The 24479-nt window shown below is 51.9% G+C and overlaps 1 protein-coding gene across 1 annotated transcript in view; it reads right to left on the bottom strand.

Moving 5' to 3' along the window:
* The window catches only part of fer1l4 (fer-1 like family member 4), a 294195-nt gene that overhangs the window by 2157 nt on the left and 267559 nt on the right, over nucleotides 1–24479 (bottom strand). The window contains exons 38-40 of the mRNA XM_086005966.1: nucleotides 13485–13639; nucleotides 10254–10414; nucleotides 4352–4437 (exon numbers count right to left, since the gene is read on the bottom strand). Of these exons, the coding sequence (XP_085862092.1) occupies nucleotides 4352–4437; nucleotides 10254–10414; nucleotides 13485–13639 (402 nt within the window). The remainder of the gene's footprint in view (nucleotides 1–4351; nucleotides 4438–10253; nucleotides 10415–13484; nucleotides 13640–24479) is intronic.

Raw genomic sequence — 24479 nt, 5'->3', positions numbered from 1 at the left:
CAGGGCTATTCCACCATCGGAGGCAGTGCAGGCAAGATGAGGGTTTGACAGTGTACTTAGAGGCCATCCTTTTTCTTGCAGGGCAAGCTGGCCCACAATCGCAGGCAGCAGCCACGGACCAGGGGAGGCCGTCCTGACCTTAAAGAGCTCAGCGACCTGGAGCAGCGAGCGGAGCGGATTATGGGAGGCCGGCTGATTGGCCCCGTCGCCACTGGAGATGCCGACCCCGTTCTGGACAGCAATGGTAAGGTCATCACCTTTTTGACCTCTCTCTTTCCACTTGTGCCTCACACCAGCATCCTTTGCCACTCTCGAACCAATGCAGTGCATTGCAGGACTCATGCCTCCCTCGCTGCCACCCTGTCCTCACTCTAAAGCAACTCTTGTGCCTCCCTGCTTTCAGATGGTGAATCGCCAGGTGAGGAGGCGGGCTCTCAAGCTGGCACTGTGTCTGATTCAGAATTCGAGGAGTAGGAAAAGGAAGCCGGCCCATCAGTGCCACCCTCAGCCGAGGCAGCCCATGGCCATGATGGGGACACATCTTCCCTGGAGGGGAGCAGGGGGGAAGGGTCTGATGAGGGTGAAGTTCTGGGGCCCAGCGGGCTGCAGCAACGCGGGAGGGGTGGGGAAGCTCGGCGGCCTTCTCCCCGGAGGGTGAGTGCGGCCTCCAGTCCTGCTAAAGTGAACACAGAGGAGGTGCGGCTCCTTGGTGAAATGGGCGCCCAGGCTGAGCGCAGGCACACTGAGCTCATGGCTGCAGTGGCAAGGATGCCTGACTCCATAGAGTCACTGGCAAGGAGTGTTCAGGAATTCGGGGCAGCACAGGCCAGGAGTCTGCAGGACTTCGCGGCAGCACAGGCTAGGAGTCAGCAGGACTTCGCTGCATCACAGGCGGCTTCCAGCCAAGTGCTCAGTCGTGCCATGCATTCACTGGCTGGTCTGATGCAGACACAGATCAGGGCCACACGGGCACTAACTGCTGTCACCCTCGCTGGATCGGACAGGCATCGCCGGGGCCCTCGCCGCGCCGCAGCAGCCCAGCAGTCTGTGCTTCAGCAAATTGTTGTGCATGCTTCAGTGCTGGCCCGTGCGAGTGCCAGTGTATCAGCCGACCAGGGAGTGCCTGTGCTCTGTGTGATGAAATATGTCATTCATCAGACTCTGTATTTAACTACATATATTGTATTGCCTGCTCCTGTGTTTTTACCTTGTATTGTATATAGTGCACCGCCCCCTTTCTCCCCATTGGGTGTGTCGGCTCCGCCCATACCTGGCCCTACTTAAGACAAGCCCAGGCTTGTCTTGCAGCAGAACAGCAGAATGCTAGGTGAAGACACAGGCATCTTTCTTTGCTAATAAAAGCCTAGTTTTATCCAGTTAACTTTGAGCCTTGAAGTTATTGAGGCGCATCACTCTGTCAGGTTGGCAGCATTCCTGCAGCCAACACTGTCACTCCTCCACCGCAGCTGCCACCACCCGTAGGACAGACTGCTGCCGCCCAAGCAGAGTTGGAGCAGTCAGCAGCCGGGTCCTCCAGGCCCAGAGCTGGTCCAGGCCGTCCCCCAAGGGCATCTGCCGTCTCACCATCTGACCCTCAGCAGCCTTCCCCCAGCCTTGCTGCAGCCACTGGGGTCCCATTGAGGAGGAGCTGCAGGGCAGGAAGGGGCCAATCACGGAAGCGAGGCGGATCACCCTCGCAGGCGAAAAAGTAGGTGTGGCAAAATGTTTTTTTTATATATGAAGGCCGAGAATGTTGTGTTTGTTTTTTATATGAAGGCCAAGAATGTTGTGTTTGTTTTTTCTGAAGGCCGAGGATCATGGTCATTTTTGTTTAACTGTTTTTATCAATTTCTCCAGGTTGTGAGAGCCAGTTATGTGTCTGACTGTTTTTTGGGGGGTTTCTCTGTATTTGTTTGTCATGCGGGAAGGGCACAGAGTTTGTAAAATACATTTTTTAAATTCAGTTTGTCCATGTTTGCACTTTGAACTATTTGTTGCCTTGACCGGCTGAGGGTTTGCCGAGCAGCTCCATTCATGTTCTTTCATTGGCACAAGCCATTCCCTGAGAGGGGGCCTAGAACCGAGTTGCAATAATCCGCCAACGGACGGCCCTTGCACTTTGTGCCTCCCGTCTTGGTGCTCCTCCTCCTCCTCCTCTGGTGGTCCTCCAATGTCTGCTGGCAGTGGCTGAGTCCTGAGGATAGCCAGGTTGTGCAGCATGCAGCCCACTACAACGAAATGGGAGACTCGCTCAGGCGAGTACTGTAGGGCTCTTCCGGAATGGTCCAGACAGCGGAACCGTTGCTTGAGCACGCCGATTGTGTGCTCAATGATGTTCCTGGTAGCTTGATGGCTGTCATTGTATCGTTCTTCAGCAGGGGTGCTGGGCGCACGGAGCGGGGTCATCAGCCAGGTGCACAAAGGATAGCCCTTGTCCCCGAGAAGCCAGCCTCCTGGGTGAGCCGGGGCTTCGAAAATGTCTGCCACAGAAGTCTGGCGCAGGATGAAGGCATCGTGGCTGCTGCCTGGAAAGCGGGCATTGACAGCTAGTATGAGCTGCCTGTGGTCATACACCAACTGGACGTTGAGCGAATGGTAGCCCTTCCAGTTGCGGTAATCCTCGGCATTCTCTAGAGGCACCCGCAAAGCCACATGCGTGCAGTCAATGGCGCCCTGGACCATGGGGAAGCCCGCTATTCTTGCAAATCCCATTGCACGCTCTTGCTGCTTGTCCAGGGTCATGGGGAAGGAGATGTACTGACGTCTCCTTCTGAAGAGGGCATTCATCACCCTGGTGGATGCAGCAATGTACCGCGAACTGGAAGATGTTGGCAATGTCCCCAGTAGCGGATTGGAAGGAGCCGGTGGCATAGAAGTTGAGAGCCACCGTCACCTTCACTGCCACCAACAGAGACGTCCTGCTCCTCAGCTGTGGCTGCAGATCTCTCTGAAGCAGGTGGCAGATCTCAGTGACCACCTCCCTTCTGAATCGCAGCCTCCGAACACACTGCTCCTCAGACATGTTGAGATATGAGAACTGCTGGCGGTATACCCTGGGTGGGTAAGGCCTCCTGTGCCGACGCCTGTTGGCCCTTCTCCGTCTGGCCATGACTGGCACTCTCTCGGCGTCTCTGAGCACTTTGAATGCAATGCAGAAACCCAACATTTCCACCCATTGCAGCCCCCATTATACGTGGTGACTCAAGGCTATGGCACTGAAAGTAAAATCCAACTGCAAAGCTCTGGCCTGAAGCCAGAAGTACCTGTGCGAGCGCTGAGTCAAAGCAGAAAGCTCTCTCCCTTTGTCTCTCTCCAAATATCTCTCTCTCACACAGGAGTGGAACAAAATGGCTGCCACAAAGAATGCAGGAAGAGTCCCCTTTAAATAGCGCCCCCCGCGACTGGGAACCGTTCCACTCAACCAGTCGCGGGGGGTGCCACTGAAGTTCCGGTTCAGGGCGCACCAAGGGCGTTGCACCATGAAATGACGTCAGGATCTGCGCGCGCAGCTGAGCGGGCGCTGCGGTTTTGCGCCGCCGCTAAATCTTGACTGAAGTTCGCGAGAGGCGCAGATCGCGCCGCGCCCGGGCGCTAGCCGCTTCATGCCCCACTTCTCCTCCGCCTAAGGCGCTAGCGGCTGGCGCTAACAACTGAATTTCTAGGCCAATGACTTTATGAGGAAAGCTTGGTGACCCTGGGTCTTTTCTCTCTTGAAAATAGAAGACTGAGTGGCGATAGGATGGAAACGTTTCTAATTATGAAAGAGTTGAACAAATTGGATCCCAGTAAGGTTTTCTGCTTTTCTTAAACATTTTTTAAGTACAAAAGGGTCATATTTACAAATTAAGGACAACAAAAGAAAATAGGAAATGCAGGAGAAACTTTTTACTAAAAGTGCAGTGAGTACGTGCAACAGATTACGGACATGGGGGGGAACAAGAAACATTAATTGGTTTAGAGAAGGAACTAGTCAGGTTCTTGTCAACAAATGGGATTCAGGGTTATTAGAAATACATGACTGATGGAGCAATGTAAACAGCACATTGGCAGCAATGCACTGTACCATGGAATTGCAAAGCATAAATTCCTGCCCATGATGTAGTGTATAATCTTACTTGGCATCATGGCAGGGAGGGAAGTCAATGGGCAGGGATTGAGAAGCAGTCAATCACTGCCCAATACTCAGATGGAGAAAAGTATTTGACATGGATACAAAACATAATAAAAATACCAGAACAGGGAAACACAACAGAGGAGAGAGAGAAATTTGTGTGCATCCATGGGTAGAATATAATTTTATTGCCGAAATAATTGAATCTTAGTTCCGTTAACCACCTTAGCAATCTCTTACCTGATTGGCTGGCGGGGTTTTATATTAACTGGCGGAGGTGCAGGTAAATCAACAGGGAACAGGTCGACCCACATGTGAACTTGGCCCTTGGGGAAAAAAACACAATGATGATTATCAATCTGAGCGTGCTGCTGTGCTTGTTCCTCCTAAACTCAAATAATCCATCCATACATTCTTGTTCCTCACTGCATCTTCATTGTTCACGCAAGGCTTGTCAGACCTACACACTCATTTTTTCAGGACGTGACACTTTTAGTCTTCTTCTCCCAACAATCTACAACCTTTTAAAACCAACTTTGGTATCACATAAAATGAATTCTTGATTTCCTTTTTGTTATCCTGTTTTCACTCGGCGAGTTGTTGTGAGATGGCACACGCTGCCTGAAAGGACGGTTGAAGCAGATTCAAAAGCGAATTGGATAAATACTTGAAAAGGAGAAATTTGCAAGGCTATGGGGAAAGAGCAGGGGGAGTGGGATTAATTGGATAACTCTTTCAAAGAGCCGGTACAAGCACGGTGGGCTGAATGGCCTCCTTCTGTGCTGCACGATTCTATGATTCTATGGTGTCCTAAGCTTGTAGGCTTTGGCCTTTAACTTGGGTTTCTCAATTTTAAGAAAAAATGGAATCATTTACATTCTCTAGGACTGTAAACCTCCCAGACCACAACAATCTGCAACATATATTCAGATCTGACTAATGTGCTTTGTACATCACAAAAACATTGATCACTGAAGTTTGTATTTTAAACCATATTTATTTTTCAAAATGTCCCCTACACCCAGTCCTTGTTAAGTTACTCTTGATGATACAACCCATGGGCTGCTCTTGAATACTACCTTGCATAACCTCCATAATGCTGTCGTTCACTGGTGTTCGAGCCCCACACCCCAGCAAGGGTCAGCTCTTCCTACAGTTCCCCAGGGTAGCAACGACCTATCCTCTGTTTGATTGGTCCAACAGAGGACCCCACTAAGATGTGTGACTCATCTATCAAGCGGCTGGCCCCATGGCCTCAAATTTGAGTGATGGACACAGAATCTCTGGTCTACAGGGAGCCTGAGACTAGCCATCAGTCAAGGCTGGTATTCAACTCTGCTCTCCACTGTTGGGAGTTGCTGCACGTCTCAGGCAGTCTAAGGTTAGCAAGTATCACGCCTGATTTAATTAATGATCCACTTGTGGCGGAGACCACATAGGGACAGTAACACAATTCACTATGTATAGCCAATGTTGTTATCGCTCCACGTTATGTACGGAACTTGGTTGGGTTATCGGGGCAGGGTCCCTTTAAGAGTTGTCGATTGTGTGATGACGTCATAGCCCTGCAACGAGGCCGAGTCCCTCAGTCCATGTGGAGAGTTAATAAAGCTAACAGGCGTTTTTCTTTGCTGCTACGAAAGTCTTGCAGTCGGTTTATTTCCAGCGACTCCTACATTGGTGACCCTGTTTCTCTTTTGGACGTTTCCAGAGACTTTATCCGAGATGGCGACGAACGCCGTTTCTCTCAAATTACCGGAGTTTTGGGAACGACAGGCTGCCGCTTGGTTCGCCCAGGCCGAGGCTCAGTTTGCACTCCGGGACATCACCGCGGACGACACGAATTATTATTACGTCATCTCTGCTCTCGGCAGCTCCACCGCGGCCAGAGTCGTGAGCCTGCTCGAGGACCCCCCGGAGCACCACAAATTTGCGACGCTGAGAACGCACCTCCTAGAGACTTTTGGACTAACTGAACCCGAGCGCACACGCCAGCTTCTCTCTCTACCCGGGCTTGGCGACTCCAAGCCCTCAGAACTGATGGACCACATGTTAACCCTCCTGGGCAAGCACAAGCCGTGCTTCCTCTTCAGAGAACTGTTCCTACAACAGCTGCCAGGGCAGGTACGGTCGGCTTTAGCCAGCTCTCATATTAGTGATTTCCGCGCCCTGGCCAAGGAGGCCGACAAATTTTTCTCCACGGGGCAACTGTACTGCGTGGCCATGCGGGGCCCTGCCCCCACCGCCACAGCCCAACGGCGGCAGCACCCAAGCATGTGCTTCTACCACGCGCAGTTCGGCCCCAACGCTAAGTAGTGCCGGCCCCCGTGCAGCTTTACCGCGTCGGGAAACGCGAAGGCCCACTCATTAGCTACCATGGCTGTCGGCCGTTCAGGTAGTCTGTTATTCATTACAGACAAGGACTCTAGACGTCGTTTCCTCTGCGACTCGGGTGCCCAGGTAAGCGTCCTGCCCGCGTCAACCGTAGACATACCGGGGGGAACCACAGCCCCGCCCTCGAAGCCGCCAACGGCAGTTTCATCCGTACTTTCGGGAAACGGAGCATGGCGCTGTATTTTGGCGGGCAGCGTTTCGCTTGGGACTTTGTTACAGCGAAAGTGTCCACCCCCTTCTCGGCGCTGACTTCCTCTGCGCCAATGGCCTTTTGGTGGACGTCAAGAACCGACGTCTCGTCAACGCTGAGACTTTCAGTTCGCTCCCGTGTTCGCTCAGTGGTTCCAACACGACGAAGTTGTCCAGCGCACTCTCGGCCTCCGACGAGTTTTCCCGCCTTCTCGCCGGGTTCCCGGACCTCACGAAGCCCACTTTCTCGTCCGCCGCCACCAAGCACGGGGTAGAACGCCACATCCCGACCACCGGTTCCCCTGTATACGCCCGCGCTCGACGCCTCGGCCCGGGGAAACTCGCCATCGCTAAAGCCGAGTTCAACACGATGGAGTGCCTCGGCATCATTCGCTGGCCGAACAGTCCGTGGGCCTCGCCCCTCCACATCGCACCAAAACCAGGCGGCGGTTGGCGCCCGTGCGGCGATTACCCGTGCCTCAACGACGCTACGACCCCCGACCGCTACCCGATTCCACACATCCAAGACTTTTCCGCCCGCCTGGCCAGGAAAGTTGTTTTCTCTAAAGTGGACCTCATTCGGGGTTACCACCAGGTCCCCGTTCGGCCGCAGGATGTCCCGAAAACCACGGTGATCACCCCGTTCGGGCTGTTCGAATTCCTCCGCATGCCATTCGGTCTCAAAAACGCCGCTCAGGCTTTTCAACGCCTAATGGACACCGTGTTACGGGACCTGCCATTCCTGTTCGTCTACCTGGACGACATTCTCATCACCAGCGCCGCCAGGACGGAGCATGTGTCCCACCTCCGGACTCTCTTCGAACGCCTCAGCCAGCATGGCCTTATCGTCAATCCGGCCAAGTGTCAGTTCGGGCTGTCCTCGATCGACTTTCTCGGGCACCGCATCACGAAGGACGGGGCGGTGCCACTGCCGTCGAAAGTGGAGGCCGTGAAGGATTTTCCGTGACCCCTCACCGTGAAGGCCCTGCAGGAGTTTTTGGGCATGGTGAACTTTTATCATCGCTTTGTTCCCCGGGCAGCCCAGCTTATGCAGCCCCTTTACGAGGCCCTCAAAGGCAAGCCCGCCAAGCTTGCCGTCGACTGGTCTGAGGAGATGGCCAATTCTTTCACAGACACGAAAAGGGCCCTGGCTAATGCGACCATGCTGGCGCATCCGTTGCCCGATGCGCCGATCGCTCTCACCACTGACGCTTCGGACTATGCTGTCGGCGCCGTCCACGAACAGTGGGTCAATGGCACCTGGCAGCCGCTCGCCTTCTTCAGCCGGCAGCTTCGCCCCAACGAGCGGAAGTACAGCACCTTTGATCGCGAGCTTCTCGGCCTCTACCTCGCCGTCCGACACTTCCGTTTCCTGCTGGAGGCCCGCCCATTCACGGCGTTCGTGGACCACAAGCTGTTGACCTTCGCCATGGCCAAAGTTTCCGAGCTGTGGTCGGCCCGTCAGCAGCGCCAGCTTTCCTTCGTCTCCGAGTTCACGACAGACATCCAGCATGTGGCTGGGAAAGACGACCCCATCGCCGACTGTCTCTCCCGGGCCGTCGCCAGCGCCGTACACCTCGGCATCGACTACACCCACATGGCAGCCGACCAGGCCTCCAACCCGGACGTCCAGGCCTACAGGACGGCTGTCACGGGCCTTCAGTTAGCGGACATCGCGTTTGACGATGCCGGCACCACGCTCCTGTGCGACGTCTCCGCTGGGCAGCCACGCCCCATCGTGCCCGACGATGGAGATGGCAGGTTTTCGACGCCGTCCATAGCCTTTCCCACCCAGGCAGGAAGCCGTCACAGAAGCTGGTGGCGGCTAAGTTCGTCTGGCACGGGCTCAAGAAGGACGTTCGCAACTGGGCCAATACCTGCATGGTATGCCAGCGCTCGAAAGTGCATCGCCATACTAAGGCCCCGTTGGCACCTTTCGCGGTGCCCGAGAGGCGGTTCGACCATGTTAACGTGGACCTGGTGGGGCCCCTGCCGCCCTCCCGCGGGTTCAGCCACCTCCTCACGATGGTCGACAGAACCACCCGATGGCCGGAAGCCGTCCCGCTGCCGTCAACAATGTCCGCCGATGTGGCTTGGGCGTTCATCAACACTTGGGTCGCCCAGTTTGGCGCCCCATCTGACGTCTCCTCCGACCGGGGGCCCCAGTTCACGTCGGAGCTCTGGAACGCTGTCGCCCAAGGCCTCGGGTTGAGACTCCGCCGCACCACCGCATATCACCCTCAGGCTAACGGGCTGTGCGAATGGTTTCATCGCTCCATGAAGGCCACGCTCCGGGCCAGCCTCCGGGACGACAGTTGGATCGACAGACTCCCATGGCATGCTGGGACTCAGGACCGCCCCCAAGGAGGACCTCCAGTCCTCGTCCGCCGAGCTCGTCTACGGGCAGCCGCTGCGGGTTCCCAGGGATTTCGTCCCCAACGCCACGGACCCTTGGTCCGCAGCCCGCCCTCCTGGACAACGCCAAGGTTTTCGCGCCGGTGCCCACGTCGCAGCACAGTCTCCCTCAGCCCCACATTCCGCCCGACCTTCGTGCGGCGGAGTACGTTTTCGTCCGCCACGATGCCCACAGGGGACCTCTTCACCCACCCTACGACAGACCATTCCATGCCCTGGAAGCCGGGGACAAGGCCTTCGTGGTGGATGTCGGCGGTAAGCCGGACTACATTTCCGTGGACCGACTTAAGCTGGCCCACCTGGATCTGGACCGACCCGTTGGGTTGGCTCAGCCCCCACGGCGGGGCCGACCTCCGGCTTCTGCACCCTCAGTCCACCACCGAGCGCCCAGGGACCCTCCTGCAACCCCCCAAGTTCCCGCCCCGGACTTAAGGAGCCGTTTCGGCCGTGTGATCCAGGCCCCTCAACGGCTGACACTGCCAGTTCTAGTGAATTCTGGGGGGACGTATGTGGCGGAGACCACATAGGGACAGTAACACAATTCACTATGTATAGCCAATGTTGTTATCGCTCCACGTTATGTACGGAACTTGGTTGGGTTATCGGGGCAGGGTCCCTTTAAGAGTCGTCGATTGTGTGATGACATCATAGCCATGCGACGAGGCCGAGTCCCTCAGTCCATGTGGAGAGTTAATAAAGCTAATATGCATTTTTCTTTGCTGCTATGAAAGTCTCGCAGTCTGTTTATTTCCAGCGACTCCTACACACTAATATTATGTCATAGGGAGATTTTCATCTCTCTTTCTCTCCCTAACTTTGCCCCACCTTGATCATCAGTGTGTATTATCCCAGAGAGATCGCCATTGACACCATCACTGCCATTCCCTATTGGCCCAGCAGAAGGGTACCTCAAAGCCACTTCTCCCTCTTGCCAGATGACCAGGGTGAAACTGCACCTTGTGGCTCGCCAGACTAACATTATTTAACAGTTGACTCCAGGAATAAATTAGTAGCAACTGTGTGTTAGAGTGGGTGAGAATGCTCTGCTCCCACCTCTGAGAATAAGTTCAGATGCAGCCTGTCCCCTTGCTGCCCGTTAGGATCTCAAAAGAAGTAACTTTGGGATAGTCTCAATCCAGTTTACCTGTGGCATCCCTGGATTGTCAGAGTTCTGAAGACTCCGGACTTCAATGTGCTCAGGCAGTAGTTTGATAGAATATTCTGGCATATCCTCCCAATGGTTTAACACGTACAAAGCCTTCTGGTCATCAGTCAGCACAGGACTCGCCCCTTTTTTGTTGTCCCCTAAAATTCAAGAACAACTGTTAGATGGAGGATACTCAATAATTCTCAACCATCTCTAAAGCCAAGTCCTCCAAGATTTTTATGCTGCCCCAATGACTGAGGAGGCTGATTCAGCACCTCTCGCACAGTCAACACTTTCCCGACACTGGATCATTCTCTCTAGCTTCCAATCCCTTCCTAGCACAAACTTTCTGGTCTCCTCCATTATTATGACCAGTACTCCCCTGGACAGTGCTATCTTGTTGCTCCTAAACTCTAAATATGCTGTACTACCCACCCAACCTCCTCTTTACTGTGTTAAAGATTCTCCTGCAAGGACTGATTCTCAGGGACCACTGTGGTTAACTGTTCTACTGTTGTGGCCGGTTCTGCCAGTGTTAGTTCGAGCAAAATCCAGGCACGATGACCCAACCCATTACACACGTGAATGAAGCATGGATGGCAATCAAACCGAGTGATGTTCAGCCACCACTTAAAGTTCTGAAAGTATCAAGCAGTCTGGATCACTTTGTGCTGGTCTAATCAACACAACCCCTAACACCAACTTTATATCTCATCTCCACAGGGGGAGGGGGAGGCTGATTCAAGAGGGAAGGTGAGAGTACATCCCCCCTGCTCCAGGCACCACAAGACCAGTGGCCCAATTCAATGGCCCCCTGGACAATGTACGGTGGCCCTCGTGCACCCCACCCAGCTCCGGCCAACACAGCACTATGATCCTGAAGTGTGGTACAGCATTATACTTGTATATGCCAAAACGCTCATCGTATCAGGGCCTTAGAATAATGAAATGTACAGAACATAGGAACAGGGTTAGGCCATTCAGCCTCTTGAGCCTGTTCCACCATTGGATTAGATCTTGGCAGATTGGTATCTTAACTCCATTTACCTGCCTTGGTTCTATACCCCTTGATATCGTTACCCCACAAAAGTCTATCAATCTCAGTCTTGTTGTAGCACAATTTTTCACTAACCTTCGCTGGTCCATCATAACAAAGACCGAGGTCCAATATCTGGGAGTCTCGGCTCTAGAGAATCAGGAGGTGAGTCAATCGCCATAGAATACCCAGCCTCTGACCTGCTCTTGTAGCCACAGTATTTATGTGGCTGGTCCAGTTAAGTTTCTGGTCAATGGTGACCCCAGGAATTTGATGTTGGGTGATTCGGCGATGGTAAGCCCGTTGAATGTCAAGGGGAGGTGGCGAGACTATCTCTTGTTGGAGATAGTCATTGCCTGGCACATGTGTGGTGTGAATGTTACTTGCCACTTATCAGCCCAAGCCTGAATGTTGTCCAGGTCTTGCTGCATGCAGGCACGAACTGCTTCATTATCTCAGGAGTTGTGAATGGAACTGAACACTGCAATCATCAGTGAACATCCCCACTTCTGACCTTATGAGGGAGGGAAGGTTATTGATGAAGCAGCTGAAAGTGGCTGGGCCTAGGATACTGCCCTGGGAACTCCTGCAGCGATATCCTGGGGCTGAGATGATTGGCCTCCAACAACCACACCCATTTTTCTTTGTGCTAGGTATGACTTGAGCCACGGGATCGTTTTCCCCCTGATTCCCACTCACTTCAATTTTACTAGGGCTCCTTGATGCCATACCCAGTCCTGCATTGCAGCTTCACCAGGTAGGACCTCATTTTTAGGTTCACCTGGCGCTGCTCCTGGCATGCTTTTTTACACTCCTCACTGAACCAGGGTTGATCCCCTGGCTTGATGGTAATGGTAGAGCGAGGGATATGCCGAGCCATGAGGTTACAGATTGTGGTGGAATACAATTCTGCTGCTGCTGATGGTCCACAGCACCTCATGGATGCCCAATTTTGAGCTGCTAGACCTGATCTGAATCTATCCCATTTAGCACAGTGGTAGTGCCACACAACACAATGGAGGGTGTCCTCAGTGTGAAGACGGGACTTTGTCTCCACAATGACTGTGCGGTGGTCACTCCCACCAATACGGTCAGGGATGCATCTGCGACAGGTAGATTGGTGGGGACAAGGTCAAGTAGGTTTTTCTCTTGTGTTGGTTCAATTTACATTATGGTCACTGTTTGCAAAGGGCTCCCTTACCGTCAGATTGTTAACTAATTCTAGTTCATTGCTTGAAGGGGTTAAAATGAACCCTCTCAGAATTCAGCAGCAGACAGGCAGCTGAGATAACCACTTAATTAAGTGGTGCCAGCAGAATTAAAGTACAGACTGAAAAGTGCTACTTTCTTATGTGAAAAAGCAGAACTAAACAAAGGACAGTGTGTAGGGAAGCTTTGCAAAACAAAGATAAGACGCAGCTGTGGGTCAAGACAGAATGTGTGTGTTCTGAGTAAGCGATAAGAAATGTGCTGCTTTAGCTAAAATTGTAGACACAGCAGAATATAGGGGTCATGGGAATTTGACCTGTGACCAAAGGCACAGTAAGATGTAACTAACCTTAAACCACACAAGCATGACTAATACTGAAAAGAATAAATAAGCCATATGTGATCAGGTGATTATTGTAATACAATGTGATTGGATGAAAATGGAATAAAAAGCTGTACCAACTAAGAGAGAACGAGAAGGTCTATGACTTTCTCCCAGAATGTTCTGTTAATAAACTGTGTACTTTTACTTTAAGACAGACTCGAGTGAATTTATTTTTCACCAACATTGCTCATCACTAAATCCAGCTGGACCTGTTGCCTTATGTGTTCTAAAACATTGTTCTACCAAACTGTCCCAAATACATTCTAGAAATTCTCTGCTTTTCTAATTGAATTCTTCTGCTTCTCCCAGTCTATGTGAAAAATAAATTCTCCCATTATAACCACAATGTTTTTGCTACCTGCTTCTCTGATCTCTGTATTTAGACATCTCCCCACTACATCACTGCTGTCAGGAGGTCTGTAGACAACTCCCTCCTACTGCTCCCACCTCCAATTCCTACCCTCTCCCTCCTACTGCCCCCGCTTCCCATTCCTACCCTCGCAACTTTCTCAAGTTCATTGAATACATTAACATGAAAACAAGCTTAAAATTCAGGAAAAAACTATTTTAAAAAAATCAAAACAGAAATAATTCTTACCTATTGGTATCAGGTCATTGGGCACCTTGAATATTTTGTTGTTGACTTTCACTTCCTCAATCCTGTATTCAGGCTCCGATAATTGTAAATCTTTGCAAAGTTTTGCTAATATCTGGGAGGGCTTCAGGCAGTCGCGCCATGCATTGTAACCTTCACTACAAATCAGAGAGAAAAAAATACTATTATCAAACCAGATGGGAGAGAAATCCCTTTCACTTTTGCTACTTGATCTGAAACCAGCTCAAACTTAGAGGATGAGGGTCCCCTCCCTCAGCGGCCCAAAGCACAAAACTGTCCCAGGAACATAGGAACAGGAGGAGGCCGTTCAGCCCCTCGAGCCTGTTCCGCCGCCATTCAATAAGATCAGGGCTGATCTGTGACCTAACTCCATATACCTGCCTTTGCCCCATATCCCTTAATACCTTTGTTTAACAGAAATCTACCTTATTAGTGACCTGTTCAAAAAATTCAACTAGATTAGTCTGACATGACTTACCCTTCACAAAGTCGTGTTGGCTCTCTCTGATCAGCTGATATTTGCTTGATATACCTATCAATTCATCCAATGAAAAGCGACGAGTTAAGACAGTAACTATAGGTTTTTATTGGCTAAATAACAGAGCCCACCCTCATGGGTGATCGGATCCAACAAGGAGGAATACCAGCCAGTCGACCACCTTTATACCTGGGCAAGTAGGTGGAGCCATGGGTGGAGTCAGCAGTGGTCAGCCCAGGTATAACAGCGTGACAAGAGGCGACCTCGTGTAGTGATACAACAGTGTAAACAGTGATAACCATAGTGTAACGATATAACAGTGATAACCATAGTGTAACGATAGTGAACGATAAAAGTGGTTTACCACATTCACCCCTTGTTTAGATTTGAGTCCGGCGGGGTGAAGTGTACTACCAGTTCGGGTATGTCAGTCTGTCCGGAGGCCTCGTAAGCCTTTCCGATCGTCGCAGCAGCGGTGGCGGTGATGCAGTATCCGATGTTAATGCTGGTGTCTGCGTGGTCGGCGAAGGCTCGTGGGGTTCCGGCATGCCGTCTACCTGGGCTGGATTTGGGGGGGTGGTGGGGGGCAACGGTGGTGTCTCAGGGATGCCCGAGGGTGCGAGGTCTCGTAAGGAGACTGTGTCCTCCCGCCCGTCTGGGTATGCCACATAGGCGTACTGGGGGTTGGCGTGCAGGAGGTCCACCCTCTCGACCAGGGGGTCCGTTTTATGGGCCCTCGCGTGCTTTCGCAGCAAGACAGGCCCCGGAGAGGTCAGCCAAGTCGGTAGCGTGGTTCCCGTAGTCGACTTCCTGGGGAAAACAAACATTCGTTCATGGGGGGTGGCGTTAATGGCAGTGCAAAGCAGTGACCAGATGGAATGCAGCGCTGCCGGGAGGACTTCCTGCCAGCGAGAGGTTGGGAGGCCCTTGGACTTTAAGGCTAAGAGAACGGCCTTCCAGACAGTCGCGTTCTCTCTTTCCACCTGGCCGTTCCCTCGGGGGTTGTAGCTGGTGGTCCTGCTTGCAGCAATACCTCTCGCTAGTAGGAACTGGCGAAGTTCCTCGCTCATGAAGGAGGAGCCCCGGTCGCTATGTATATAGTTCGGGAACCCGAACACGGCGAAGAGGTCGTTCAGGCATTTGATGACCGTGGTACTGGTCATGTCTGGGCAGGGGAAGGCAAAGGGGAAACGGGAGTAATCGTCAATGATGTTGAGGAAGTACACATTACGGTCAGAGGATGGGAGGGGTCCCTTAAAATCGATGCTCAAGCGCTCGAAGGGGCGGGTGGCCTTGATCAGGCTTGCTCTGTCCGGCCTAAAGAAATGCGGTTTGCATTCGGCACAGGTTTGGCAGTTCCTGGTCATGGTCCTGACCTCCTCGATGGAGTAGGGCAGGTTGCGGGCCTTAATGAAGTGGTAAAGTCTGGTGACTCCGGGGAGGCAGAGGTCGTTGTGGAGGGTCTGCAGTCTATCAATTTGCGCGTTGGCGCATGTACTTCGTGATAGAGCATCTGGGGGTTCGTTCAGTTTACCAGGCCGGTACAAGATATCATAATCATAGGTGGAGAGCTCGATTCTCCACCTCAAGGTCTTGTCGTTCTTGATTTTGCCCCTCAGCTTGTTATTAAACATAAAAGCGACCGAACGCTGGTCGGTGAGGAGGGTAAATCGTTTGCCTGCCAGGTAATGCCTCCAGCGTCGTACAGCCTCCACGATCGCCTGGGCCTCCTTCTCGACCGAGGAGTGTCGGATCTCGGGGCCCTGGAGGGTCCTTGAGAAGAAGGCCACCGGTCTCCCCTCCTGGTTAAGGGTTGCGGCTAGGGCGAAGTCAGATGCATCGCTCTCCACTTGGAAAGGGATAGACTCATCCACCGCGTGCATTGTGGCCTTAGCAATGTCTCCCTTAATGAGGGAGAAGGCTGCGCACGCTTCTGCCGTCAGGGGGAAGGAGGCGGACTTCATGAGGGGTCTGGCTTTGTCCGCATAATTCGGCACCCATTGGGCATAGTAGGCGAAGAGCCCCAGGGTTCTCTTCAGTGCCTTTGGACAGTGGGGGAGGGGTAGCTCCATGAGGGGGCGCATTCTTTCGGGGTCGGGGCCGATGACTCCGTTCTCTACTACGCAGCCGAGGATGGCAAGGCGCGAGGTGTTAAACACACATTTCTCCTTATTGTAGGTGAGGTTCAGCCGTTGGGCCGTATGGAGGAATCTCTCCAGATTAACATCATGGTCCTGCCGGTCGCGGCCGCAGATGGTGACGTTATCTAGATAGGGGAACGTGGCTTGCAGCCCGTTCTGGTCAACCATCCGGTCCATCTCCCTTTGGAAGACCGAAACCCCGTTGGTGACGCCGAAGGGAACCCTAAGGAAGTGGTAGAGGCGGCCATTCGCCTCGAAGGCGGTATACTGGCGGTCCTCAGGGCGGATAGGGAGTTGGTGGTAGGCCGACTTAAGGTCGATGGTAGAGAATACTCGGTACTGTGCAATCTGATTGACCATATCAGATATGCGGGGAAGGGGGTATGTGTCTAGCTGGGTGTACCGGTTTATGGTTTGGCTGTAGTCGATGACTAGGCGGTTTTTATCGCCGGTCTTAACGACTACGACCTGGGCACGCCAGGGGCTGTTGCTCCTCTCGATGATGCCCTCTTTCAGGAGGCGCTGCACCTCAGAGCAAATAAAAGCTCTGTCCCCAGCGCTGTACCGCCTGCTCTTGGTAGCGACAGGTTTACAGTCGCGGGTGAGGTTGGCGAACAGGGAGGGGGGCGGAACCCTGAGGGTGGATAGGCCGCAGGTGGTACGCGGTGGGCGGTTTAAAGGCTGTTGGTTGTCGACTGTGAGTGGGGGGAGGGGTCCACCGTATGCCAAAGTGACACTTTGAAGGTGGGATTGGAAATCCAGCCCTAGTAGGACGGCAGCGCAGAGTTGGGGCAGGACGAGAAGTTTAAAATTTTTATACTCCGTGCCCCTAACCGACAGGGTCACAACACAGTACCCGCTGATGTCTGTTGAATGGGACCTCGACGCCATCGAGATCCGGTTGCGCGTTGGCTGGACAGTGAGGGAGTAGTGGCTCACCGTGTCTGGATGGATGAAACTCTCCGTGCTTCCGCTGTCGAACAGGCAGGTCGTGGCGTGGCCGTTTACTTTGATGTCCATCATGGACTTGGACAGGTGATGCGGGCGAGCTTGGTCCAGTGTGACGGAGGCTAGTGTATGGCTGAGCGAGCTGCTGTAGTCTGCGGGTGAGGCTGTGGTCGGGTCTGGAGACAAGGTGGCGGTCGAGTGTGGCGAACAAAATGGCGGTGCCCACGACGTTGCATAAAATGGCGGAGAAGATGGCCGCCCCCACAACTCACATGAGGCACTGCCGGTGTCGGTGGCCTTGATCAAAGATGGCCGCCCCCACGACTCACACGAGGGGATACTGGCATCTGTGGCCTTGATGAAAGATGGCCGCCCCCACAACTCGCATGAGGCACTGCTGGCATCTGTGGCTTTCCCCCTGCAGGCCTTCGCGAAGTGGCCTTTCTTGAGGCAGCCGGAGCAGGTCGCGTTTCTTGCAGGGCAGCGCGCCCTCGGGTGTTTCGCCTGGCCACAGAAAAAGCAGCTGGCGGCCCGATCGCGGGGCTCCGATGTTGCAGCCGGTACCGGGGGTGGCGGTCCCGATCGGGTCCGGGACGCCGACGCTGAGGTAGGTCCCAGAGGCGGCGGTGCGAGGGGTATTGCGGTCGGGGTCGGGCCCGAGTCCCAGGGTCGCGCAGCACAGTACCTGGAATACGCCTCGAGGTCCCGATGGGCCACTTCCAGAGAGTGAGCGAGGGCTGCAGCTGTGTTCAGGTCGAGGTCCTTTGATTCCAGCAGTCTTTGCCGTGAGTAGTCGGACCGAAGGCCTTTCACGAAGGCATCGCGGATATTCTCTTCAGTATTTTCTGCAGCCGTTACAGCTTTAAAGTCACAGTCCCTGCCGAGTGTTTGTAGCGCCCGTAAAAATTCATCTACAGACTCTCCTGGCTGTTGCGGGCGGGATCTTAGGAGATGTCTGGCATACATAGAATTTACCGGGCTCCGGTACTGCTCTTTCAGCAGGTTGAGGGCGGCCTCGTATGTCCTAAGGTCCTGGATGAGTGCAAATACTTTAGGGCTCACTTGGGCGGTCAGAACTCTTAGTTTGGATCTCTGAGGCACGCCGGATTCTCCCAGGTAGGATTCGAAACAGCTCAGCCAGTGTTTGAAGTCGAGGGCTGAGTTTGCTGCCTGTGGGTTTAGATCCAGGTACGGCGGTCGGAGGGCTCGCAGCCAGGCCGGCTGCTGTGGCTGTTGTAGCTGGGCGTCTGACTGGTCGTTTGGCTGCTCCGTTACGGACATTTCAAAATTTAGCCAATAAAATTGATATACCTATCAATTCATCCAATGAAAAGCGACGAGTTAAGATGGTAACTATAGGTTTTTATTGGCTAAATAACAGAGCCCACCCTCGTGGGTGATCGGATCCAACAAGGAGGAATACCAGCCAGTCGACCACCTTTATACCTGGGCAAGTAGGTGGAGCCATGGGCAGAGTCAGCAGTGGTCAGCCCAGGTATAACAGCGTGACAAGAGGCGACCTCGTGTAGTGATACAACAGTGTAAACAGTGATAACCATAGTGTAACGATATAACAGTGATAACCATAGTGTAACGATAGTGAACGATAAAAGTGGTTTACCACATTGCTCAAGTGCTCATTCACTCTATCCCTCATAACAGATTCCAGTAGCTTCCCCACAACTGACAATAAACTGACTGGTCTGTAATTACCTGGTTTCACTCTCCCACCCTTCCTAAATAATGGAGTGACATTAGCAAATTTCAAATCTAACGGTACAATTTCCGAATCAAGAGAGCTTTGAAAGATTGTGCAATTCCTTCACCTGCTACTTTTAATACCCTGGGGTGGTAACTAACGTTCCCACTAAGCGGCGCAGTCACACAGCTCTCTGCCGGTCTCGCGCAGCCCGGGACTGGCTTCTCCAATGTTAAATTTCGCGCATGCACAAAACTGTAAAGGGGCCGTGCACTCAAAAAAAAATTAGGGGGAACATTGGTGGTAACCATCAGGTCCTGGAGATTTATCTATTCCAAGTCCCATTATTTCCTCCATTACCATTTTGTTATTTATATTGAATCCAATAATTTCTTCCCCTTGATTTATTTTTAGTTTCCTTCTATCACTAGTATTTCATCCTCTTCCTCTGCTGTGAACATTCCTTCAGCCACGTATTCACCTCCGCAACATCAGTCTTTACAGTAGAAGACACTAAGAATATCCCAACACTGGACAAACAGGGGGCTAAAGGGGGGGAGGAGCTAAACACGATCAAAATCACTAAGGAAGTGGTACTCCGTAAAATAATGGGACTCAAGGCGGATAAATCACCTGGACCTGATGGCTTACATCCTAGGGTCTTGAGGGAAGTGGCGGTAGGGATTGTGGATGCATTGGTAATAATTTTCCAAAACTCCCTGGACTCGGCAATGGTCCCGGCAGACTGGAAAACTGCTAATGTAACACCCTTATTTAAAAAGGGCAGTAGACAGAAGGCTGGAAACTATAGACCGGTTAGCCTAACATCTGTGGTAGGTAAAATTTTGGAGTCCATTATTAAGGAGACAGTAACAGGACATTTGGATAATCATAATTTAATAGAACAAAGTCAGCATGGTTTTATGAAGGGGAAGTCATGTTTGACAAATTTGCTGGAGTTCTTTGAGGAAGTAACATATAGGGTGGATAAAGGGGAACCAGTGGACGTAGTGTATTTAGACTTCCAAAAGGCATTTGACAAGGTGCCACACAAAAGATTATTGCTTAAGATAAAAAATCACGGGATTGGGGGTAATATTCTGGCATGGATAGAGGATTGGCTATCTAACAGAAGGCAGAGAGTTGGGATAAATGGTTCATTCTCAGACTGGCAATCAGTAACTAGTGGTGTTCCGCAGGGGTCAGTGCTGGGTCCCCAACTCTTTACAATCTATATTAACGATTTGGAGGAGGGGACCGAGTGTAACATATCAAAGTTTGCAGATGATACTAAGATGGGGGGGAAAGTAGTGAGTGAGGAGGACATAAAAAACCTTCAAGGGGACATCGACAGGCTAAGTAAGTGGGCAGAGATTTGGCAGATGGAATACAATACTGGAAAGTGTGAGGTTATGCACTTTGGCAGGAAAAATCGTAGAGCAAGATATTATCTTAATGGCAAGAAACTGGAAAGTACTGAAGTACAAGGGGATCTGGGGGTCCTGGTGCACGAAACTCAAAAGGTTAGTATGCAGGTGCAGCAAGTGATTAAGGAGGCCAATGGAATGTTGGCTTTCATTGTTAGGGGGATAGAATATAAAAATAGGGAGGTATTGCTTCAGTTGTACAAGGTATTGGTGAGACCGCACCTGGAATACTGCGTACAGTTTTGGTGTCCATACTTAAGAAAGGACATACTTGCTCTCGAGTCAGTACAAAGAAGGTTCACTCGGTTAATCCCGGGGATGAGGGGATGGACATATGAGGAGAGGTTGAGTAGATTGGGACTCTACTCATTGGAGTTCAGAAGAATGAGAGGCGATCTTATTGAAACATATAAGATTGTGAAGGGGTTGGATCGGGTGGATGCAGGGAAGATGTTCCCGATGATGGGTGAAACTAGAACTAGGGGGCATAGTCTTAGAATAAGGGGCTGCTCTTTCAAAACTGAGATGAGGAGGAACTACTTCACTCAGAGGGTGGTAGGTCCATGGAATATGCTGCCCCAAAAAACTGTAGAAGCTACATCATTACATAAATTTAAAACAGAAATAGACAGTTTCCTAGAAGTAAAGGGAATTAAGGGTTACGGGGAGCGGGCAGGAATTTGGACATGAGTCTAGGTTCGGATCGGTCATGGCCCTGTGGTTAGCGGAGCGGGCCCAGGGGCCGTGTAGCCTGATCCTGCTCCTATTTCATGTGTCTAATTCTGTTAGATGCAGGAGATGGTTCTGTGATAGTGGATTGGCAGTTAGGATCAGATCAGCCATGATCTTATTGAATGGCGGAGCAGGCTCGAGGGGCCGATTGGCCTACTGCTGCTCCTATTTCTTATGTTCTTATGTTCTTATGTAATCTGTTTATCCCTACATCAATTTTCATGTGGCTCAGGTAATAATCCAGAGATTATACCCCTTGAGGTCCTGTTTAATTTAGCTCGTAGCTCCTGGTACTCTCTGAACAGGCACTCTTGCCTACTCTTTCCTATGTTGTTGGCCCCAACATGGACCACAATGACAGGATCCTCTTCCTCCCTCTCCAATATCCTTTCAAGCCGGTTCGAGGTGTCCCTCACCCTGGCACCAAGTAGACAACATACCATATGGGACTCTCAAAATGAAGGATCCTGCTTACAAAGGATGCTATCTGCCCCTTAATTATTGAACCCCCTACAACTACCACTACCACATTGTGCTTCCTCCCCTCCTCTTCCCCTCTTTAGACAGCCTCCTGCTCCAAGCATTCTGGCTGTCCTTCCAACAGTCTTTATTCTTATCCTCACAGGTGACAAGTACACTGTGCCTGTTGGATAGGATCAGTTTCTGCGGATCCTCATTCTCTATCTCACCTGGGTTCCCTTTAGTTCTGGGTTTCACAACTAGAACTCCTTCCCCTCGGCTTGGAAATCCCAGTAAAGATTGGGCCCACTGTCCAGCCTCATACCTGAACCAAGGCCACTTGTGAAGTACCAGAGAGTGAGCAGCAGCAGTAGAACCTCAGCAAAGTGTTCAGGGGAGGAGAAGAACAATAGAATTTGCACTGAATATAAATCTAATCCAATTTGTCTTTTGTGTTATTGTTCTGTTTCCAAATATAATTATTTTTCAGCCTATTTTAAGATCCTGTGTTAAATGTGTGAAAACAGCAAATTTTCTTGTTGAAGTCTAAAATTCAAAATATTGAATATTCTCACACCGCACAAAAGACACATCACTGCTAAATATCTGTCAATGCAGAAAGTACTGTTGGTCATATTGACTCTCCAAACCATACACAGAAAAGTCTTAGTCAATCATTGCCATGGAGTCCAGGTTACACAAGTTTACTTGTCTACAGCAGCCCTCCCATGTTAAAATGGTCAATCAATCTTTAGACTTTATGGGGGAAAAATTCAGTGTTGCCCCGTTTGGGGCGCCGTTATCGGCTGTGCACAAAAATCAGGTGCTACACACCTCTCTTAAGGCGCAAAGGCCGAGGAGCGAGGCGCTACCTCAGAGCGCGGGCGCAGCGCAGGTGCTGTCAGTTAGCGATTGAACACAGACACACTGGCGCCGGACAGTTCTTAAAGGGGAGGGTCGATCTTGCTCTCCAGCCACACCCTGCTCATTGGAGCCTTGAATCTCGGCCTGGACAGACCTGTGGCTAAATCTTGCAGGCGAGGACTATGGAGAGGGCCAGGAAGCGAGCACAGCGCTTCAGCAAGCGGGCCTTGGAGGCTCTGGTTGACGCGGTGGAGCGCAGAAGATCTATACCGTACCTAGAGAGTGGCAGGAGGCCTTTGCCACGCGAGTACAGAAGAGTGTGGCGGGAGGTGGCGCAGAGCGTCTCCTCCAGGAGCATGTTGCCCAGGACCCATATCCAATGTAGAAAAAAGTTCAGCAACCTCACTCGGGTCGTCAGGGTGAGTGGCTTTTTTTCAAATACCTCTCCATCTCAACCTCACTCTATGGCCAGAGGGTCTTAAAAGCCCCGATGCCCAACACTCATCCAACACCTATGGCCCTTTCATCAAACACACATACACATTCCACACTTTGCATACAGTAAAGGCTATTCAACTATGGGAGGCACATCAGGCAAGACCATGGCTGCATACAATAAGGGCTATTCAACTATGGGAGGCACATCAGGCAAGACCATGGCTGCATACAATAAGGGCATTCAACTATGGGAGGCACATCAGGCAAGACCATGGCTGTATATTTACTCAGACGCCGTCCTTTTTCTTGCAGGCCAAGCTATCTCATAATAGGAGGCAGCAGCAATGGACGGGTGGAGGACGGCCTCAGCTGCAGCCCCTCAGCGATCGTGAGGTGCGCATCCACAGGATTGTAGCAAGCCGGGTGATCGGTCCTGTCGCCACTGGAGACGCTGACCCCGTTCTGGACAGCAATGGTAAGGTCATCACCTTTTTGTCCTCTCTCCTTCCAATTGTCCCTCACAACACCAGCCTTTGACACTTTCAATCCAACTTACTAAATCGCTGCACTCATTCCTCCCTTACGGCCACCCTGTCCTCATGCTAAAGCCACACTTGTACATCCCTGCTTTCAGATGGTGATTCACCAGCTGAGGAGACGGGCCCTCAAGCTGCCAGTGGGAGCGAAGCTGCAGGCGAGGAGGAAGAGGAAGCCGGAGCATCAGCGCCACCCTCTCCCGAGGAAGCCCATGCCCACATTGGGAACACGCCTTCCCTGGAGGGGAGCAGGGGGGAAGGGTCTGATGAGGGTGAAGCTCCAGGACCCAGCGGGCTGCAGCAACACGATGGGGGTAGGGAAGCTCAGGGGCCTTCTCCCCAGAAGGAGAGTATGCCAGCGAGTCCTGCTGCACTGGACGCAGAGGAGGAGCGGCACATCGCTGAAATGAACACCCAGGCGGTGGACACACACAATGAGCTCATGGGTGCAGTGGGAAGGGTGCCCGAATCCATTGAATCATTGGCGAGGAGTGTGGAGCACTTCGCTGTAGCACAGGCAGATGCCACGCAAATGCTTAGTGCTGCAAGTCATGCCATGACCCCATCTCAGACTGCTCTCATGCAGACTCAGATTGAGGCCACGCGAGCACTGACTGCTGCCATCCTTGCTGGTTCGGACACATTTCCCCGGTGCTCTCACCGCGCTGCAGCAGGCCAGCAATCTGTGCTCCCAAAAAAGGTGGTAGAGGGAAAACGGGGAATTACAGACCAGTAAGCCTGACATCGGTAGTGGGGAAAATGCTAGAGTCCATTATAAAAGATGTAATAGCAGAGCACTTGGAAAACAGTGACAGGATCGGACAAAGTCAACATGGATTTGCAAAAGGTAAATCGTGCTCGACTAATCACTGGAATTTTTTGAGGATGAAACTGGTAAAATAGATAAGGGAGAACCCGTGGATGTGGTGTATTTGGACTTTCAAAAGGCTTTCGATAAGGTCCCGCATAAGAGATTGGCGTGTAAAGTTAAGTCACATGGGATTGGGGGCAAGGTATTGACTTGGATAGAGAACTGGTGGCAGACAGAAAGCAAAGAGTTGGAATAAACGGGTCTTTTTCCGAGTGGCAGGCAGTGACTAGTGGGGTACCACAGGGATCGGTCCTTGGACCCCAGCTATTCACAATATATATTAATGATCTAGACGAGGGAACTAGATGTAATATCTCCAAGTTTGCAGACGACACAAAGCTGGGTGGGCGTGTGTGCTGTGAGGAGGATGCCGAGAAACTCCAG

This window comes from Somniosus microcephalus, chromosome 13 (genome assembly GCF_052327205.1).
Source record: "Somniosus microcephalus isolate GS21.2 chromosome 13, FLI_Smic_1.0, whole genome shotgun sequence".
Taxonomy (NCBI): domain Eukaryota; kingdom Metazoa; phylum Chordata; class Chondrichthyes; order Squaliformes; family Somniosidae; genus Somniosus; species Somniosus microcephalus.
Note: the sequence above shows the minus strand (reverse complement) of the source record. Positions and strands in the feature narration are given on the sequence as shown.